The sequence below is a fragment of the Nuphar pumila genome, chromosome 13, assembly GCF_984573655.1.
Source record: "Nuphar pumila chromosome 13, dmNupPumi1.hap1.1, whole genome shotgun sequence".
Classification (NCBI taxonomy): domain Eukaryota; kingdom Viridiplantae; phylum Streptophyta; class Magnoliopsida; order Nymphaeales; family Nymphaeaceae; genus Nuphar; species Nuphar pumila.
In genome coordinates, this window is record NC_143261.1 from 14,055,634 (window position 1) to 14,078,078 (window position 22,445).

Below are 22,445 nucleotides of genomic sequence, written 5' to 3' on the forward strand. Positions count from 1 at the left end.
CATAGCACGATAACAAGAAAGATTGGTCCCAATCTCTTCATCTTAAAATAAAGAATTCCTTTATGATAGTTATAATTAATCCACGTAGTTGGGTTGGAATGTGGTTTTCCCCAACATAAAAGTATATTTTGGATGTTTGAATGACCGAACCTATATCCAACGGACAGACAGCCCTCTTTGTTTCCTTCCCATCAACGACGGTTTAGCCTGGACCTTATGCAAAGGAACAGAACTCAACCGGGATCGAACTACTTGTTAAGTGCCATAATTAGCAAAACTCCATTTAAACATGTTCTCTTCAATAAATTTTGGAAAAAAAACTCAATTGAAACCAGCCCAAAAACATGCATTCAAACAACAACAAAAAGTTTAAAAACACATGGAATTGTTTTAATGGAAAATGACTGTACACAACAGTGTTTTCAAAAATGCCCCAAAATTTACTAAAATTAAAATTCGTCAAATGAACAATTCCACAGGTTCTCACTTTTTTTTTAAATGCTTTTACCTCTCATAGCTACAAAATTTTGATTTTCACACTGAAAGTCTATGAACTCACTAAACTCATCAATAAAATAGCATGTGAAGTTGCGATATTTCAAAAAAGATTATAAATTTCAAAACACTTGCGAAAATTGTGAGGAGTATCACAAAAGCACCTTACGAAATTCCAAAAGAGTATCGCAGGGATATTGCAAAATTCTTTTTTCTTACAAAATTCCATTATATATAAACGACGCTTCATTTTTTAACCCTTTATTTGCATCATGATGCCCTATTTTCACAACCCTAGGGTTGTTTTGGTCCCCAATCCTTCCGGCGATCTTTCAATGGCATTCAAGCTTTATAAAAATTCTTCATCGATGGCGGTTCATTTACACTGATTCACCAGTATTGGTAAACCCCAAAAGCTTGGGTATCACTTCATCGACAACGAGTTTTTCTAATAAAAACATAGGCAGCATTTCATCGATGGTGAGTTTTGACGGTAAAAGCATGGGCACTTCATCGATGGTAAGTTTTTTTTATAAAAGCATCGGTGGTGAGAAAATCGATGGTACTTCATCAACGAAAAGACATGAAGGATGATGATGTAGAAGGCATTCACTCTAACAAACTGTGATAGCCGAAAAGATGTAGAGTCGACGTATCTCACAGTCAGCGTTCGTTCGATCACCTGGTATGAGTAAGATAGAAAAAATTATGAGAATAACACAAAATATAGAATCAATGATGACATATTGTGTTTTCTCTCTATCAAAGATACGGTGATATATAACATTCTTTAGGCCCAAGAGATGGAGGTACCTCTACACATATTTTTTTTGTCTCCCTTAAAGGGGCAACATTCTTGTAAAAGAATAGAATGAATGCAGTGTAAGAACGACTTCATTTTGTAAAAGAATAGAATGCAATGTAAGAGCAATTTCTCTTTGTAAAAGAATAAAATGAATATAATGTCTCAGAATCTTCATTTTGTGAAAGAATGAAATGAATGCAAATGATCGACTTAATTTTGTAAAAGAATCACACTTTGTTTCTCAACCTTTTTTTGGATCCGGATGCCCTATTTTAGCAAACCAAAAATTTTGGGCTCCCACCAATGAATTTTCGATGAATCTCGTGTGAATGGTAGAGGAAAAAAATTGCAAGAAAAAAAATTGCAACTCCCATGCAAAATTCATGGAGAATTTTTCAACCCCCATGCGAAATTCTAAATTTAGCATGGGGGTTACAAAATTCCTCACAATTTTCACATCTATAGTTAGGGATGGAAGTGGATCAGGGCGGGGGAGGGGCAGGGGCATGGGACAAGTTCTCCAGCCCTGCCCCATCTCAAAATTTTGCCCTCCGTCCCCGATCCAAACAGGGTGAGGTAGGGTGGGGCCCTATTTTCCCTCAGTCCACTGCCATCCCTAAAGAAAGAGAAAAAGGTTTACTAGTGGGGATCAGGGACCAAGCAGGCGGGGGAAAACATAAGTCCATCTCCGCCTTCATCTCGGTTTCATGTCCTCCATCCTCAATCCAAACAGGGTGAGGCGAGGCAGGGCCCCGTTTCACCCTAGTCCACTGCCATCCCTATCTATATGGTACAAAAATCACAACACTACTTGTGAAGTTCGTCAAGAGTTTCGAGTTGTTGGTTGCAAAATTTCTGAAAAGTTTACAGAATTTACAAAGTTTCGCATGCGGTGATGCAGAAAAAAATTTAGCGTGCAAAATTATTGTCGCATTAAATGCAATATTTTATTTTCGTCGACTGTTTTAAATGAAACACACATCGATAACACTTTATTAGTGGTACTTCATCTTGTTGGTAATTTTTTACTTAGAAAATAAAGGAATCCAAAAAAATACAAAAAAGAACAAAGATTTTAGACAAAAATATCTTTCCAACGATATTTTAGTTACTGAAAAATGACAAATGGCGCTGAGATACAACTCCAAGAAGGTTCCTAAAATAGGAGATGAATAGACGCAGTTGCACCTATCTCAGTGATTATATGCTATTTTTCGACCACCTGTGTCAAAAATTCGAGAAAACAAAAAAATTATAAAAGAAGATCAATACACGTATTTTTCAACGCCAACAAGATCACATCGATCTAATGAACGGTTGAAAAAAATGCCTTTTAGAGCAGAGTCTATTTGGTTATAACAATTTGCAAATCAATTTTTTGTTTCGGTTTTGGATTTCAGAAATGAGAACCCTATAAGGGTTTTCGATCCTAACTCAAAACAAGAAAATTCAATGTATCTCAACTTTCCAACGACTATAAAAATGCAAATTTTCAATGTCAAATGACTGATATAAATCTAAGAACATAAGTTGTTCTACATGTTTTTTTAGAAAATTCATATTTAGGTTGCAAAATTCATGAGGTTCACACATGAGAAAAGTAAAAAAGTCCTAAAAACCTGAGAACCCGCGGAATTATCCATTTAACAGATTTGGTAAATTGTAGGACATTTTTAAAATGCACCATTTTTGTCGTAAATCATTTTCCGGTGTTTTAAAACTCCAAGACAGGTCGAGTCCACCAGATAAGTGAGTTAGCCATGCAGTCAAGGATTAGGATTCCAAAAACACATCATTTGTTGGATTTGTGACCAATCTCTTCTTTTGCATTTTTTTTTTGCCTGCCTTTTGGGAATTAAAGCATGTTTACTCCTTATAATTTTTTCAGGGAACTTTAGCTATTCACATATCACTAACGATGCCTGGCACTCTTCATAAAGACATGTCAAGTCGGCCGGTTTAATGCTCAACAGCGTTTAGATTCTCATAAGAATTTCCGTTGCCAAATTAGTTCCAACGGCATTTGTGACCATGATCAAAGAGTTGAGATCAAAGAGTTGATGATAGACAGACCTCAAAGAGGAAAGTGTTCAATTATACCACCAAGAGAATTCAAACAAGAGTTGAATCAAGTCCCCGTACGCACACATACAAGAGGGTGTTTAATAAGGTCTCTATTGTATGATTGAAAGAGATAAAGACCCAACACATTTCAAACACGAAAAGTCCCAATTCTGAAGCCAGCCAAAGGTGTTAGTGAACGCGTGGACCGCCTTGCAACAAAAGCTCTGACAGAATTCAAAAAAACAAAAGAGGAGATGATTGGTCAGCATAAAATATGATAATATGCAGAAAAAATAAACAATTAAATGACAAGAAACGGCACACATGTAATGGCTTGCAAAGCACTTGTTTAAATGAAGTCATTAGTAAACACAAAGATGAAGCAAACAATCTTCAGAGAAGGGGAGGGTGTTCCAACTAGGCCGACTAGGCCATTTAGACCGTTGAAAAAAACAGAATATATGTTTATATATCTGATGAAAAAGAGTAGTTATTAGGGATGGAAGTGGGCCGGGAGAAAACAGAGCCCCGCCCCGCCTTGCCCTGTTTGGACCGGGGATGAAGGGCATGAAACGGGGATGGAGGCAGGGATGAAGGTCAAACTTCATCCCCGTGCGGGGATGGACTAACACTTTCCCCCGCCCCGCCCCACCCCACCCCACCCCACCCCACCCCACCCCACCCCCGTTAATAAAATTACTAAAATATTTAAACCTAACTATAAAATTACAAAAAACCCATGTTAATATATACTGACTTACTAACCCTAAATTGTTTGCAGAGGTTCATCGGCCCTCAACCCTCTCTCTCCCTCCACCATCGACGACCATCATCGTCGGTGCCAAATTGATTGTCTTTGGTTCGCAGCACTCAAAGCCAGAGAACCCCGTCCCCCCGATCGTGGTCAGCAGAAAGCGCGGCACCCTCTCTGCGTCTCAGCTGAAGACCGTGAAACCCAGTCGGAGCGTCGTGGCAGCGACGATGACGGCGGCTTCAAAGGGGGTGATGAATCCTGACGGAGGGGAGAAGACAGAGTTGCCGTGGAAGAAGCAGAGCGCGGCCGCGGCAAACTTTCTGCATAGGATGAAGAGGACTAGTGGCGGCCAAACGACGAAGACGATCGTGATTCCTATGGCGGGGAGCTTGATGGAGAAGTTGAGGATTTCGGGTGGTGGTGAGATCCATGGCAGGACGGGGACGGGGACGGGGACGGGGACGGGGCAAGGGACGAGGGGCGGGGATGGGGATAATTTGTTTGAGACGGGGCGGGGGTGGAGGTCCAAAGTCCCCCCCGCCCCGCCACGAGGATGGACCGGGGATGGATGTTGAATTTTTGAGACGGGGTGGAGGTGGAGACCTTAGTGTTTATGCACTTCAAGTAGGTTTAGATGATTTCATTAAGCGTCAATTTTGGGAAGATTTAGATGAAGTAATACAAGGGATATCTTATGGAGAAAAGTTTTTCATCGGCGGTGACCTTAATGGACATATGGACACGTAGGCATTAGTAGGGATTTTGAGAGTATCCATGAAGGTTATGATATAGAAGAAAGAAACGAAAGTGGAGAAAGGATTTTAGATTTTGGTTTGTCCTATGATATGATCTTAGCAAACACTTGGTTTAGGAAGAGAGAGTCTCACCTAGTAACATTTAAAAGTGAGGTTAATACGAGTCAGATAAATTTTTTCCTACTTAGAAAGAGAGATAGGAGTTGTTGCATCGATTGTAAGGTTATACCGAGAGAAAGTGTAGTTACACAACATGGAGTCTTAATTTTAGATTTTAGAATTAGACAATGCCGCAAAATGGATAGACATAGGATAGATCCTAGAATTAAGTGGTGGGCACTGAAAAGAGCTAAAAAAAGAATGTTTGTAGAGCAGGTAGTTAAGGAAGTTGATTGGTGTCTCGAGGATGATTCGAAATCAATGTGGAATAAGATAACGGGTGGCATGAGAAAGGTGGCTAAGGAGGTATTGGGTGAGTCTAAAGGTGGTGCACCGCTAGGTAATGATACATCATGGTGGAACGAGGATGTCAAATTAGCTATTAAGGTTAAAAGAGAGTGTTATAAAAATCTAAGAGTCGTGATAATGAGAATTTGGAGAAGTATATGATAGCAAAGAAGAAAACTAAAAAAGTATTTCAAAACGTGAGGGATAAGGTATATAAGGAGGTTTATGATAAGTTGGATACCAAAGAGGGCGAGAACGATATTTATAGGCTTGCAAAGATGAGAAATAGAAAATCGAGGGATCTGGGTATGGTTAGATGTATCAAAGATGAAACACAAAGGGTTTTAGTCAAAGATGAGAAGATTAAGGAGAGATGGAAAGATTATTTTGCTAAACTATTTAATGGAAGTCATGCTCAAGATCTTGGAGACTTCTCCATTCATTTTCATGAGATGAATCGTGACTTCATGCGCAAGATTCAAAAGAAAGAAATTGCAGAGGCTTTGAAGAAAATGAAATCAAGAAGGGCAGTTGGCCCAGATGGTATACCTATCAAGGCTTGAAAATGCTTGGGAGAGAAAGGTTTAGAATGGTTGACAAATCTTTTTAACAAGATTTGGCGGACAAATAAGATGCCTAATGAGTGAAGGAATAGTACTTTGGTGCCTCTATATAAGAATAAGGGTGATATACAAGATTGCACAAACTATCGTGATATAAAACTCATGAGTCATACGATGAAACTTTGAGAGAGGGTGATTGAGTCTAGGTTGAGGAAGGTTGTCATGATATCAGAGAATCAATTTGGTTTTATGCCTAGAAGATCAACTATGAAAGCTATACATCTTCTTAGACAACTTATTGAGAGATATAGAGAGAGAAACAAAGATTTGCATATGGTTTTTATTGATTTGGAGAAGGCATACGATAGAGTACCTAGGGACGTTCTCTGGTAGACAATGATGAAAAAATGTGTTTCTCTCAAGTACATTAGTATAATTAAAGATATGTACGAAGGAGTAGTAACCAATGTCCGCACTTGTGGAGGGGTGACAACCAATTTTCCTATAACGGTTGGATTACATCAAGGATCTACTTTAAGCTCTTTCCTATTTGCTATAGTGATGGATAAACTTACGAGATCAATTCAAGAAAATGTGTTGTGGTGTATGTTGTTTGTTGATGATATTGTTTTGATTGATGAGTCTAGAGCTGGGGTTAATGCTAAGTTAGAATTATGGAGACATACATTGAAAGCAAGAGGTTTTAAGTTGAGTAAGAGTAAGACAAAATATATAGAATGTCGGTTTAGTAAGCAACAAAGTAGTGATGGGAGTGTAGCGAAGCTTATCGATGGATGATTGTTTCAAATATTTGGGATCTATCATTCAAAAGTATGGAGAAATTGATGGAGATGTAAATCATAGGATAAAGGTTGGGTGGATGAAATGGAAAAGTGCAATTGGAGTGTTGTGCGATCGTAGAATGCCATTGCGGTTGAAGGAAAAGTTTTATAGGACGACTATTAGGCCCGCTTTACTATATGGTACGGAATGTTGGGCTGCCAAGAGACATCATATTAAAAAAATGAGTGTAGTTGAGATGCATATGCTTAGATGGATGTGAAAATACAATAAAAGATAAAATTTCAGACGAGAAGATACGTAAGAAGGTAGGCGTTGCACCCATTGAAAATAAGATGAGAGAGAATCGTTTACGGTGGTTTGGACATACTCGACGAAGGCCTAATGATGCTCCAGTTAGAAGAATGGAGAAATGGGAAAATATATTAGTTAAAAGAGGCCGGGATAGGCCTAGGAAGACTTGGATGGAGATGATAAGAAAAGATATGAATGTTTTGAACCTCACTGAGGACATGGCATTGGATAAAAAATGATTGGAGAACAATTCATGTGAAAGACCCAGAATGATTTTCTTTTTTGGTTCATATTGTCGACCCCAATTGTTTTGGGATGAAGGCGTAGTTGTTGTTGTTGTGGCGGGGGTGGAGACCCTGTCCCCCGTCCACTGCCATTCCTCTTATACATCTAAAAATATACAATTTGTACATACATATGGAAAAACATATAATATATATTATATTAAAGGTAGCAACATGAATGGTATTGGAGTTTCTGCAGTATTTTCCAATCAAATGCAGAATCGTAAGATTAGCATAGGTGAAGTAGAACCACTCAATCACCAGAGCTTGGAATTTTGGCACTACTTTCTAGTCAATATAGAATCGAGGAAGATATGGTTAGTAAGATTAGAAGTGGTGAAGGAGAATTACTCAGACACTAGAGTTCCACATTGCATGATACATGGTTTCTATCTAAAAGGGAGCTCACACGAGATCATAAAACCCACACCATCGTGAAAGTGGAATGTCTCAAGACAAAATTTATTCAGTTAATTGAAGGGAAGAAGATTTTTCATCTCTTAGTATGCAAGTCTATGGTCGGTTCAGAGCCTCCAGACCATCTTTCTTGCAATCTACTCACTTATCTCCAACATAAAATCTATTGTACAAAAGACAACAGGGTAACACTAGCAATAGTTAACTTCCCTCCTTTCCAACATACCTTCTTCCATACAACATTAAACCTCATAAACTCTCACTAATCATCTCTCAGTGTGCCTCATCCATCATCCACCACAAATAAGATGAAGCATGATAATACCAATCAAAACTTTGCCAATTGCAGAAGATTGTTTGAAATATTTCACCCAGTATGGTTTCATCAATTCAGTCCCAAAAATATCTCATGAAAATCCCAAATGATAATATTGTCACAATGTCCGACTAAAGATTGCAGATCGGAAGGTGGGAATCATGACCCCTACCCACAATATCATGCAGTACCTGAGCAGTCTAAACTTTGTGGCTGAAACAGCATGATAAACAGAACCATCATCACATTGGTACCACATTGAAAATTAGAGACAACATAACAGTAAGAATAAGAGAAAGAAAGTAAAGCAAGTCGGGACAGTCAAGTAACATCGCTAAGGCATCAAGCATTACTTTCATTTATCACATAAGCTAACTATTGCATTCTACTAGAAGGAAAAAGATTTAAACATCCTTACTATTAAAAATATAGCTAATATAAAGAGAAAAGTTGGCCTAAAAAGAAAATACAGGAATAACCCCTCCAAGCAACAGTGACAGAAAACACATTGCAGAGTAGAAAAAACACCATAGTTCTATCAATTGGAAGATGCAGTATTCAGGGAAAATCTCTCTCTCTCTCTCTCTCTCTCTCTCTCTCTCTCTCTCTCTCTCTCTCTCTCTCTCTCTCTCTCTCTCTCTCTCTCTCACACACACACACACACACACACACACAGGGTTGAGTGGGATCCTATCTTCACTAAAACTAATGAAAATAATCACCTGCATCTCCACAAGAAGACATAGGCATGAGCTGAAGAGAATCAATTGTCAGCATCTTTTGGAGCCTCTTCATCTTTCTTTTTCTCCTAGCAAGTACATATACAGATCAAAACATGAATTCAGAACACCACCAAGTAAAACAGGGAAAAAAGAAGACATCCCAATAAATATTGTCAGCAAATCTTCAGCATATACTACAAAATCATTAATAGACAAGTCCAACCAGACAACGCCACGTCTGCAGAGTCCATGAAAAATATCAAGCAAGGTCATAAGACCAGAGACACAAATCCAGCTGCATGAATGATAACAGAGGGAAACACCAGACATTCCTCAAAAAGACCAATGATGTATCAAGCACTGCATGTTCAACGAGGAAGATGCAAAATAATAGATTTGGCACCATAGCATATTGAAATGCACACAGTATGCATGAGGTTTGAACACAGAAAAGGCCATGTCATCAGTAACCAGCTGCTACAGGACACTTCAATAGGATTTTGAACAGAACACTCATACTGAAGTCAACATGAACAAATAAAGAGCGCAAAGACACATGGTTGAGCCACAAAGTCAGTTCAAACCTATCTTTTCTACTAACAAACATGAAAATCAAGGCCACCTTAATCCAACTAGGCCTTAAGCCACGCCCAAAGCACCAAACTTATGTCGTGGATACTGCATTTTGGCCTCTGTATTGTGCCCCCTTATGTACACCTTAACCCAACTAGGCCTTAAGCCAAGTCCAAAACACCAGACCTATGTCATGGATACTACACAAACATCTACCGAATCCTGGATTCTTTGCTTTATGCTACTAGAAAGAGCACTACAACTTTAACAAATAACAGCATTCAGGGAGCATCAAATGCTCAATAGTACATTCTATTGCAATCAAAATAATCCAGAGATTTCCTCTATTTTTAAATTTCCTATTGGAATTTCAAACATCCAGTGTATGGTGGAATTTAGGTGGCAAATAAACCATGGTTGTCAATCGAGGAAGCGGGAGCGGGAGCGGGAAGCATGGCACTTTCAAAATTTTAGGAAGCAGGGAGCGTGGGACGACTTAAAAGCGAATCAAGAATCATCTCGGAAGTGACCTAGGAAGCGAACCGAAAGCGACCTAGAAATGAGAAGCACGCTCCCCATAAATGAGAAGTGTGTTTCCCATAAAAGAGAAATGTGTTTCCCATAAATGGGAAGCACGCTTTAAAAAAAATGACGCTTCCCAGTGCGTTTCGGAAGCGCGACATTTCGCGCTTCCGAAATGCGCTTCGGGGAAGCACACTTCCCCACTAGGCTAGGCGCTTCCGGTAACTCTGAAATAAACACAGTCCTAAATTACCATAATTCTATGATCTTATCGTGTAGAGGAACTTGCAAATGAACAAGCAACATCAAAACCTCCTTCACAATGTGCAGATTAAAGAGTGAATAAAGGTCTACTTTTTTTTAAGAAATGATGTCATCTTCCTTGCTACAGGAAGTCTTCTAAATTTCTGTTAAAAAGTATATATATATTCTCTTTTTAGTTTGTTTGGTTCATTTTGAACTAGACTTAAACTAGTCAACACATCGTTGTTGACTAGTTTAAGAGCCGTTGGAGTCCAACGGCTACAAATAGAGCCGATGGACTAGCTCCAACGACTCTATTTGAGTCCCTACAAAGCCCATTTCTTCCTCTCTCTCTTATGTGTATAAATAGGGGTCATTCCCCTCTCATTGTATCAATGTTTTTTAAGCATTTTATGTGAATTAAATAAAGATTATTCTTTTACTCTTGAACCTTATCATTTGTGCCATTTTAGGGTTGTGGTTAATGTGTCTTTAATAGACACTTGTGAGCATTTGTGCTTTTTGTTGAAGGCTTACATTTCATTACATGATTTCAGAGCTTGGTAGCTTTTGGATCTTGGAAAGTTGCTACCTCGACTTCTATACCATTGAAGTAAGAAATTGACTTTCTCCTGTTCGGTGATTCAAGTAATTGTGTGCTTGCGTAGTTGAAGAAAGGAGTGATGCGTTGGTTCAAGAGATCATTGACTCTACTCAAAGATCGTAGAACTTCTTTCTCTTTTTCTCATCTTTTTTTTCACTTTTTTTTTCTTTCTCATCTTATTTCTCTCTATGCCTTATAAGAATGTATAATAATGATAAAGTCAACATCATGCCCATAAAACCAAATGATACCAATTATGTAATGTGGGCTTCAATTATGAAGCACCACATTTGGGAAAAAGTGTTGTGAGGACATTTGGGAAAAAGTGTTGTGAGGGTTAGTAGATGGTTTCGATTCGGAACCAAAATTAATCCTCACAAAAATAAAAAATGAGAAAGAAGTACCTCTCAAGAAAAGAAAGAAGACTAAGGCATTAGCCATGTATGAGAAAAAATAAAAAGAATTGAACATAGGGCATACTAAGATCATGTCTTGGCTAATTAACAACGCAAATATCAAGAAATGCTCTAGTTTTGCACAGTTTAAGCATGCTAATAAGGCTTGAGAATACCTTAAAAATCTATATTTCCTTAAAAATATTGCAAATGTGTGCAATCTACAAGACAAGGTGCGAACTATGACTCAAGGTGACAAGAGTATTATAAAATACTATAACGAGTTGCCTGAACTTTGGAAGAGTTGGCTCTTCTTGAGCCAAAGTGGCATTGTCCTGAAGGTATTGATATGAAACACTTTTACCAATTTGTGAATGGTTTAAGGCCAAAATTTGAAACCACCAAATCGACCCTTCTATATAGAGGAAAAGTTTCCTCTATTGTTGACACTATCAAAAAATTAACTATGAAGAAGAATAAGCTCAAAAAGCATACTTCAAAGAATGAAAATGATTTCGTTCTAGCCGTATCTAGACTAGGAAATTATAAGTGTACTTATAGACCGCCTCATTTCGGAAGACAAGACAATGATTATGAGAAAAGAAAGCGATTTGTCACCATTGCTACAAATAGAGCCATTGGACTAGCTCCAACGACTCTATTTGAGTTCCTTCAAAGCCAATTTCTTCCTCTCTCTCTCTCTTATATGTATAAATAGGGGTCATTCACCTTTCATTGTAGCAATGCTTTTTAAAAGTATTTTATGTGAATTAAATAAAGATTATTCTTTTACTCTTGAGCCTTCTCATTTGTTCCCTTTTGTGAGTTGTGGTTAATGTTTCTTTAATAGACACTTGTTGTGAGCATTTGTGCTTTTAGTTTTGTTGAAGGCTTACATTTCATTACAATTTCTATGGTACCACGAAAGTAAATAACATAAGTTTGGTGCAACATCTATAACCAAATCCATAAGAGCAGCAGATACCAATGATAGTGCTTAATAGAACATGGAGTCCCAGTCTTAACACATCCCATGAACTCACCTCTGATTGTCCCTGAAGGGATGCCAGTAAGTCCTTTATTGAAGAATCATCACGATTGACCCCAGGAAGCTGCATGAACAATCTCTTATGGTAAGAAAGAGAGACGGTCCTTCACACACAAAATTGAAACCTGTGAGGTCGAATGCTTACCGAGTCAATGATGGATGACAGGAAATTCTGGTCCCCTAATACCTTGCTCATCTCAGATTGTGTAGAAGCATCTTTTGCAGTGTCCTGCATAGACATCTGCAGGGCTACAGAGAGAAAAAGTCCTACTCAGTAAGCAATTTCAGACAATGAAATTTCAACACTACTAAAAACAGGAAAAAGATTAAAAGGGAAATAATATTTTATGCACAAACGATTTTCCAAGAAAAAAAAAGATTATAGGCATGGTGGTATACAAGCCCATTCTTTGAATAGTATTTTGCTTGTTGAAATCAGAATTACGGACTCTCTCTCTCTCTCTCTCTCTCTCTCTCTCTCTCTCTCTCTCTCACACACACACACACACACACACACACACGGACATGGAAATAGTTTTCCAATGTATTGCCAAAACATGGAATTCAAGTTTCATGGAGTTGACAAACATACAATTTGTTGGGAAGATCTCCTTGGCTTTGAGGTGGTTTTGGGATTTCAAGATGTTTAACTCCCAAATAAGTTCAGGTTTTCTGTAAAAATTAGGCTTTGAGAGTCTAAAGAATTGGAGGGGTTTGACCTCTTTGGAACTGGGTCTGCTGAAAGTGGGTAATTTTTTTTATTTTGTGAAAAAAGACACATGGGTCAAACTAAGATAAAACTTTGATTTGGATCTGAGCATATTTGCATATTTGGCTCCAATTGAATCTGTGTATATACCTAAACACGTCTGTTTTGTATCTCACCCATATTAAAGTCTTACAATCTTAATTGGACCTGATCCATAACCAGGTCAAAACTCCCAACTTGTTCGCACACCCTACACCATGTCACAAAGACACGAGGACACGACATGCAACACGGGTTTGACTCGCAAATTTGATTTTTTTTTTTGGAAAATAGGATATGAGTTTTATTTTTAATCAATAGAAACTATTTTTCATATTTTAATATTAAAAATGCATTTTTATTGAAATAATACTTAAAAAATCAATCAATGTTAAAATATAGATGGTGTGTGCCAGTGTTCGTGTCCACATGTCCGCTCGTGGACATAGGGTCTAGATAAGGGTTTTTTTAATCTTCTCATTCTACCGTGAGTGCTCTCTCTCCATTTTTGGAAATGGTTGTTGTTCTGGAGGTGTTTTTCGCCCTACGCCTCTTGCCCGGCTAGTGTTTCCTTGGGGTGGGGGCTTGGGGTTTCGCAGGAGAAGCAACGTGACAATCTTAGAGTTACTGACGTGCCAAGGTTGGGGTTTGTAGGATAGCTCTCTCTCTCTCTCTCTCTCTCTCTCTCTCTCTCTCTCTCTCTCTCTCTCTCTCTCTCTCTCTCTCTCTCTCTTGCCTGAAACAAGTAAGAGCTCTCTAAGATGCATCGAAGGAGCATTACATCCGACAGCTGTGAAAAAACACCTCTTTTGGTGGACATTCAGGCATGGCATTGGGGATGGAGCTTGCTTCGAGTTCACCAGCTACAAGAAGAACCAAACACAAATGAGTTCACGGGCAAGTCAAACAGAGCCAAGCCATGAGCTGTTCAGTTTGTTCCTCAGCCTACCAAATCCATCCTCTATGAATTGTTTTGGTAACACGAGCACTTCCAAACAATAGAGGGAATCATGGAATCTGCAATACACCTCCAGGGACCTTCGATGTAAAGCTCTGAAACAGAGCCTAACATAAATGAACACTCTGGAATGCCAACCCTCAAATGAGTTCAGTTTGTTCCTCAATCCTACCAAATCCACCCTCAATGCATTATTTTGGTAAAAGAAACACTTCCAAACAATAGAGAGCGTCATGGAATCCGCAATGCACCTCCAACGCCCTCTGATGTAAAGCTCTGAAACAGAGCCAATCATAAATGAACACTCTGGAATGCCAACCCTCAAACACTTGATCCATCCCAAATTCAATCATGGACACTTTATCTTCATATACAAGGGAATCAACCTGGATACTTCTATGGGAAGTTGAAAGATTCAAAAAAATTATTGCTAACATGTCTAGCTTCTTTTAAATTTAAACAATGCTAACACCACCATCTGGTAGCCCATCTCTTACCTTCCTCATTTCCCAAGAGTACAAAATCAAACACCTAGAGTAATCATTAAAACCAGCTTGCTCATGTGCATCCAGCCACATTCCATAGACTCTGAAAACTTAAAATATTCCCAAAAGATAAGAATACTCTTGCTTCAAAACACATTATGCACCTACTTGCAATACACCTGATTCTTCGATAAGAGAAGTGAACAAGGTTCTAAGCCTTCAATGTAGCATGCTTTGAACACTGAAAGGAAAAAGGGCAAAAAATAAATAAGAGAAATACTGAAGAAACTTCTACATCTAAACAATTCTTCATGTTGTTAGGCTTCCATTCTAACAGCAGCATCATGAGGCTGGAACATTCCCTAGTCTTTGATCTAGTTTGTTGACTTCTTAATTTCACATCCTCCAACCCGCACTCAGCTACCCTATATTTCTTGAAACTAACAATGGGGAAAACAGCAGGGAATAAATGCACAAAGCAGAGAAACTCAATCCAATGATCCATCCAAAAGGCAATTGAATCTCTCCTACCAAACTTTTAATTTATCATTTACTGAAATCCTCCAAGAACTTGACCCAATTATTCCATACCCCAAACTACCTCTCCATCAACTGGTGCACTTCAAATTACATGGCCACTAATGTTATTCCTTCTTCAATAAACTGGCCATAGCCTGCCAAGCCTTTACATGATACAGTATACACCATGACTTTTTCAGAAGAGACTTCATCATCAAGCCCAACTTTCCAGTAACCCACAAACTCACATGTGTGGTACCAGCGTATCCCCCCCCCCTTTCGAAATTTGCAAAGACCCAAATAGTTTAACCAACCTCTTTTCTGTGAGCAGAAAATTGCTAAAAATTGGCATAAAAACGGAAACTTAGCCAACCAATGAAACATAATTCAATGACCACACCTGGATTCTCTCAGTAACTTGATCCTTAATAGCCCCACAATGGGATTCTTGCTTGCTTCACAAATGCATATCCATAAAGGTTTCACTTGCACATGAAATATCCCATATCACACAACCAAATAATATTATCTACTAGTCTGCTCTCATCTCTCTTCTGGACAGAAAATTAGAGGTTTTCTTTTGGGAGGAAAGACAGAAAACTAGAGGTTGTCAGTTGCTCCCATTGACCTAATACCTAACCTTTAAAAAATCCTCAGACTTAGCTACGATCTCCATATTGTGGAACTCGAAGTCTGACAAATGATAAGCATGGGAACAGAAAATAATATGTGCTAGAAGCCTAGAATAACTGTTCGAGGTAACATCATCCCTTCAATGAATGTCATGTCTGCCATCTTCTGCAAGAGTCTACTTGTTGCTCTAACAATATTAAAGAGCAGAGGCAACAACTATCCCCTACCTAAGGCCCCTATATAGTCTAAACTCTAAAGAACCTTCATATCTGCCTATTGACATAAACGGCAAGAGGACAATAAGACAACAACCTCCTCAATCCATCCCCTCCACCTCGTATGACTTTCAAACATAAATCTAGAAACTCCTAGCCTATTGAATCAAACATTTTTTTAAATCCTCTTTTAGAATAAGAGACACTAAGTTACTGGAATGGATGGATTGAACCGCCTCATTGGTTATAATCCACATTCATGAATATACCTCCATGGTATAAAAGTGCTTTAAATGTGAGATAACACAAAGATGTAAACCCTTTCAATCTGCCTACAAGAATCATAGCAACTATCTTGTACACAATTCTTATTAAGAAGATCATTCTGTATCTGGTAAAGCATATGCTCCCACTTCGTTTTGGTATAAGAGCAGTTGTATGTTCAGTTCTTTCAATAGAACCTCAATCCATTAGTCTCTGTAACATCCTCTCCCAATTCTTTTAGTACAAGAAAGAACAGTGATTTGTTCAATAATTTCAACAGAAACCCATTCTCATGGTAGTCACATTTGTATGAGACCATCCTTCTGAGCCTCTCGGTAGAATCAAGTGAATCAAGTGTCTGGCAGATGGAGTTTTCAGATCATGCAGACACCCAACCATGCCCAACCTGCTGTGAATCCTACAAACAACATCTAGCTATAATTATTTACGCATGAACATGGGGAAAGGAAATGCAATTAACAGCATTTGTATTTTGATTAACTTTTCCAAACAATTCTTCCCCACCCCCCACCCCCACCAACCCAACAGAAAAAAAGGTGTGTTTGATGCCACAGTAAAAAGTCACTCTGACCTTTTTACTCTGTTTTTGGGTGTGTCCCATGCACCACATCAAACACATTACTTTTTTATCAACTCCTTCCCTTTTTAAGGAGTAAATCTCCTAAAAAGGTGGTGAGAAAAAGTCCAGAGGGGGACCTTCCAACTTTTTCTCCCAAAATAAATTTCCCACGACTACTTTTTTGCTCAGTGACAAACATGCCAAGAATTGGAAAAAAAAATATAAAATCGATCTGTTTACTTGAATGACATGAACAAAATTCCCAATGAAACAGGCAACACAAAGTAAACAAATTTTGCTTAGATGAAATTGAAAATACTACAGTTTTTTCCCTTAATAAGAAGCTATAGGAAAAAAATCACAGAAATAAAGCATTTAACAACCAATGCATGCACCACACATGTCATCTCATATACTAGGTATAGTCGTATAGACTATGTACACATGCAAGGTTTTGTATACATAAAATCAAGCTCACCAAGAGCTATGTCTGGGTCTTCTGGAGTTGTATCTGACATTATCGTATCACCTCCTGAAGCAGAACCAGACTGACTTGGATTTGGATCATCCATTGACATTGCAAGGGCTTGTTCTAGCAAGGCAGTCTCGTCATCCTGCTAGCACAGCAAACTATAATTAGGTTATGAAGAATATGGCTTATCAATTATCATGTCACCCATAAAGCAGTATTAAAACAGAACAGTTAAAAGTTAGTTTCCAAGTAAACCAAAATCAAGCATGAAAAGGTTGGGAAAATGGAACAAGTAAATTTGTATACCCAACAGAAATCTGAAACAGAAAGAACAGTTCTATCGACAAGATATATTATATAAAAGTAACAAAAATAGATTTTACTTGGAGACAGTCAATAAGGTCTGATACTGACCAAGTTTCTATTTTCTCATACAAGTAACTGAAAACAGTCAATTGGGTTCATTTTTCTCAATTGTGAAAAGATGAAGGGTAAGCTCTATGCCACATAGGTACATGTAGGGGTAATGGGTACAAAGGTAACACACACACACACATATGCAGGAACACAGATGGGCGTGCACACCCATACACTTAGAGATAGAAAAATGAACTATACTACATTTCATAAAATGCTCTATATATGTTGTAGACTGTAACTTACACGCTAGAAGTCTAAAAATGTCAAGAATATATAATTAACTAACAATTAATTATCAAAAAACAGCATGTAGTTAGCATTGAATCTACACATTGACTAGATCATAAAATAGATAAAAACTCAAGTACCAGTGTGGCTACAACACGTACAACATGGGTATGTGGGTCAATAGAGGTATCAAGTTACAAAAGGTGCAGTAAAGCATGTGATAAAGTATATTAATCGCTTGGCACAAGGGGTAGCCAGTAGTATATTCATCACATCACATGGCCAGTCAAGGGACCTTTACTTCATTTACATGAATGCAGAACACGGTTACCAGAAGAGCATAAGGGGTAAACAATGCACTACTATGCATCCCCTGCCTCAAGTCAAGCCTGCATCCACTGAGTGGATTGACTGTCTGTCAACTCTTGTCTAGCTGCAGCCAACAAGGCCCAGCCTGAATCCAACAAGTTTTGGCATCATTGAGTTTTTTGGTTACCCAAACCTGATAGGGGCCAGCCTTGTTCAAGCATAAATCCAGGCCCATGGCCTTCCAATTTGACCAACCAAGCAGGGTAGCCAGACAGGATAGTGGTATAATTACAAGTCAAATTCTGGCCTGAACCTAACTCAACAAATTTGAGCTAAAACGTCGCTTTAAGTTTTTTCTTTTTTGAACTTTTTATTTGAGCTGTCAGCAAAATAATGATGTACCAGGATGATTCGCAGATCTTTTGAACAAGTGAACAAGGCAAAAAGATACAAAATCCATCAGACACCAACCGTGAGTTCAGTCCCCTTGCTGTCAGCAACTGGGCCAGAACTACTGACAGCTTCAGCCATGGTTGCATCTTGAGAGCTTGATGCCTGCTCTGCACCCTTTTCTTGCCTAGCAGCTTCCTCTGCAGCTCTTTTAGCAGCAGCTTCTTGTCTTGCCCTCTCCTCTTCCATTGACACACGAAGAGCAAGTGCCAATTCAGGATCTAGGTTAGGATCCACACCAAAATCAAAGCCAGATACCCCTCCTGCAGCAGCAGCGGCTGCTGCTGCTGCAAATCCACTTCCTCCCTCACCATCACCTGTGAATATGGGTGTGCTGTAACCAAGTACTACACATGTCATTTCAACTACTAACTGAACATGAAAGTAGAAATTATGAACAATGCAAGGAGTTTATGAAGAATAAAATCCAAACAAAATCACCTAATGAGAACATCAGAAAGAGCATTGGGACCAGGAGGAACATGAACAATGTGGCTGCTGTCATTATTATTTACAGCAGCAAGGAGGGCCTCCAGCTTTTCAGGCTTTCCATCTTCCTCTTCGCCAAAGTCGACTATATCAAGAGCGACACTGTTCTTTTTCAACTTCTTTCCAATAGCCTCCAAGACTTTCTTGTCATTCTTAATTGGACTACATTCGCAGATTTAGAAAATGAAATAAGCAGGCAAGAATTTCCAAGTTGTTGTGTACATGAGGATGATATTGACACACCTTCCAGCAAATACTATGATCCGCTGCTGCTGCTTTTTGTTCTGGCGATGTTTAAGTGCTAATTGAGCCACCTGAATTCCAGAAGTAAGATTCATTTCCCCACCAACCTCTAGGCCTGCAAAGACGAAATTATCATAATTGTTGGGAAAAGTTACAAGGTAAAATGTCTAAATGAGTGAAAACCAAAAGTATTGGTTGTTTTTCTGAACCAATATATTCAGTCAAAGCAACGTGAAAAGAGGCAGTGCAAGTATAAAAGGACAGGCTTCCTGAATGTTCATGAAAGTGAATGTACAGAAGAGTCCATGCAAAGCATTCAATCAGTAACTTAAATCATCTCACACATTGTGGGAAGCCCGTTTGAAAGTACAGAAGTACACATAAAGCATTAAATTGGTAAATTTAGAGTTAAGACCTTAAAGAAAATCAGATGTGAACAGATTTTCTCAGATGTTCATTCGAACATTCCTTTCGGAGGTTTGCATACTCAATCTTACGAAGTTGCTAGAAATTAGGAGAGGAAGATGGCTACCGCCATCGCTTTCTTGTTATTTTCCCCAGTTTCCATCTCTTTTCGTCTTGTTTAGTTAAGTAGAAAGTCGAAAGAACGGGCAAAGAAGTAGAAGAGGCAGAAAAGAAGAAAAGTGTAATGCCTGGAGTAGAAAATGCATCAACAAACACAAACTAGTACCCGAACCGTGCCCTTTTTTCCTCGCAAGCTTACCATGCATACAAGCCAAAATCTTCCCAAAATCGCTGGTGGGCGTGACAAGAACGCGGACGCCTTTCCCAGCCATTGTTAACACCCCAACTGTGTTCTCCGGATTAGACTGCATTAAAAAAAACGACCTGATCAAACAAAACCTTAGAAGCAACCCACCAAGAACGATAAAACCCCAACCCCGTCAATCACACAACTCAGAACCCAAACTCCCAGATGTAAACAGCCATAACAAGAAAGAATCAACATCAATCCCTCATAAAACCCACAATGAAGAAGGACCCAAATCAAAAGATATAGGGAGAAGAAGAGATGAATGAAAGACGAGAAGAGGGGAAATATGGAAACCTGTGTCTTCGCCCCGCATATCAAATTAACCGCTTCGGCTTGCGCTTGGAATCGAGTCGGAGAGTAATCACCGTTCCTCATCCATTCCGAATTGTCGATGCAGATCATGGTAGCCTGACCACCAAAATTTCCAATATCTAATCATCCACGACTACAAGATGAAGAAGAAGAGAAAGAAGAAAACACGAAAACGAAAAGAGAAACCGTGAAGAAGATGATGGATCAAACCAAAATTGAATCGTTTCGCTCACCTCGAGAACCATGGTTGATGATTTTGGGAGAGAACGACGGATTCGAGACTCAACAGGAAACCCTTCCCTCTCCCTCTGTGTTGCTTGCTTCTTCCATGCGCCACAAGGCTGAGCTTCCCTTTTATATAGGATACAAATGGTTCGGATTCGGGTTCAATGTGGGCATTGCCCAATCAAGCGTATTTGGATCTAACCCAATCGGATTCGGATATAGATGGAGAAAAACGAAAAAAAAACTTAATAAACCCGAATCCAATGAACTGTTTTATCTTATTGATCGAATTTGGATTGTGTTAGTCTTGGCCCGACTCGGTGCCATATTAAAATTCCAGCTTTGGTTGGAATCTGATCTATTGTGGTACTGGATCAACCGAAAATAGGCGAAACCAATACTGTTATGTAGAGAAAAAGTAAAACAGGTCGGACTAGTCCCCCGTCTGTATTTGTTCCTGGCTGCATCCAGATTTGGATATGCATTACCCAGATCCTATAGCAAGGGTTGAATCTGAGCTGGGACCGTGTGCATCCCCGGCTGAAGTCTTATATGTAGGTGATACTTGGATTAGACCTTGTCTTATGTGGATGATGGATCTATTTTAAGTATGCCATGAACATTTGGATTTAGTAAATCCAAAACTTCTTTAAATTGGTTTTGATCTTAGATCCAAATCCAAATAGGTTGTATATTGATACTATCATTTAAAATTAGGTTCAAATTTAAATAAGACAGTCAACTGGAATGTGTTTTAGTGGGCATTTGCTCCGATGGTGAACCCCCAACCCTATTAATATAGATCCGGTTAGGTTGAATTTATTTAGTTTTAGGTAGGAAATAGTTGAATCACCGTGAGAAAGAAAGCCAGATTATAGATGCTATTTGTGGGTGAGGAAAAACTTTCATGAGATTTATAGTCGCAACGACTCAAATAAACCCATTTTGAATAAATCTATTTTCCCACACACTGGAAAAAAATGATCTTAAATAGGGATGGCAGTGGACTGGGGCGGGGGCGGGCAACAAGGTCTCAACCCCTGCCCGGTCTCAAAATCCTGCCCTCCATCCCTGTTTCATGTCCATCATCTTCGGTCCAAATAGGGCGAGGTGGAGCGGGGCCCCATTTTCCTTCGGTCCATTATCATCCCTAAAGAAGGATTGAGGATGGGGCGGGGCAGGACAAGGCGGGGATAGGAACGGGGATGGAGCGGAGCAGGAAAAAGCTTAAGTATATCCCTGCACGGATCTTGATTTTAACCTCCATCTTCACCTTCATCCCCAATCCAAACAGGACGAGGTGGGGTGGGGCCCCATTTTTCCTCGGTCCATTGCCATCCCTGAAGAAAGATCGGGGATGGGGCGGGGCAGGGGGATTGGAGACGGGGCAAGGCAGGGAAAAGCGTAAGTCCATCCCCGCCTCTATCACCGCACGAGTTTTGATTTTAACCTCCACCCCCCGTCCAAACGGGATGAGGCAGGGCAGTGCCCCATATTCCCCGAGTCCACTGTCATCCCTAGATACCATCCGACAGGTCGGCCTTTCATGAAAAGTAAAATCAAAGATGTGCCCTTTGAAAATGCCCCATGCCCAAACAGATTTCCCTCACATTTTTTCAAACCATTTTTGGAATTACTGCAAAAAGGAATTATGTGAGATAACCTACGAGTTCCATTCAAATTGTTCATTTTTAAAGAGCTTCAATCAACCAGACTTAATTCCAAAATAAGACAATGCAGGAGGCATCCCCAAATTCAAGCTCATTTCACTATTGGGAATCCCATACAAGCTTTGGGAATGAAGGAAGATCTAAACTCCATTATATCTCCCTTCCACTGCATATTTCTGCCCAAACACAATATCCATGATTGTGGTCTTTTGGCCACTGAAGTAGTTGGCTCCCTGAGTAGACGTGGCTGCTAAGATTTCATCCTGAAGATTGATTTCCACAAGGCTTTTGACTCAATCAGCTGAGATCAAATATGAAATTAATTGGATTTGGAAGTAGATTCACTGA

At 39.2% G+C, this 22,445-nt stretch overlaps 1 protein-coding gene across 1 annotated transcript; it reads right to left on the reverse strand.

Annotated features, from left to right (window-relative positions):
- Window positions 1–3,357: 3,357 nt before the first annotated feature.
- LOC149817842 (26S proteasome non-ATPase regulatory subunit 4 homolog) lies at window positions 3,358–20,546 on the reverse strand. Its single transcript, XM_089984372.1, has 11 exons — window positions 20,436–20,546; window positions 20,185–20,298; window positions 19,840–19,945; window positions 19,116–19,230; window positions 18,825–19,034; window positions 18,405–18,717; window positions 16,983–17,118; window positions 12,248–12,351; window positions 12,098–12,166; window positions 8,718–8,803; window positions 3,358–3,588 (listed from the first exon to the last, which is right to left on the reverse strand). Exons 1-10 carry the CDS (start codon window positions 20,445–20,447, stop codon window positions 8,759–8,761), a joined length of 1,224 nt encoding a protein of 407 aa, XP_089840498.1. The 5' UTR covers window positions 20,448–20,546; the 3' UTR covers window positions 3,358–3,588; window positions 8,718–8,758.
- Window positions 20,547–22,445: the final 1,899 nt, after the last annotated feature.

Bases quoted from the DNA above. Each gene is read 5' to 3' on its own strand.
- LOC149817842 (XM_089984372.1), bottom strand. The intron at 19,231-19,839 runs GTAAGCTTGCGA...TCGTCTTTGCAG, and splicing joins GATTTTGGCTTGTATGCATG to GCCTAGAGGTTGGTGGGGAA. The intron at 12,352-16,982 runs GTGAGCTTGATT...TTCTCTCTGTAG, and splicing joins AGACCCAGACATAGCTCTTG to CCCTGCAGATGTCTATGCAG.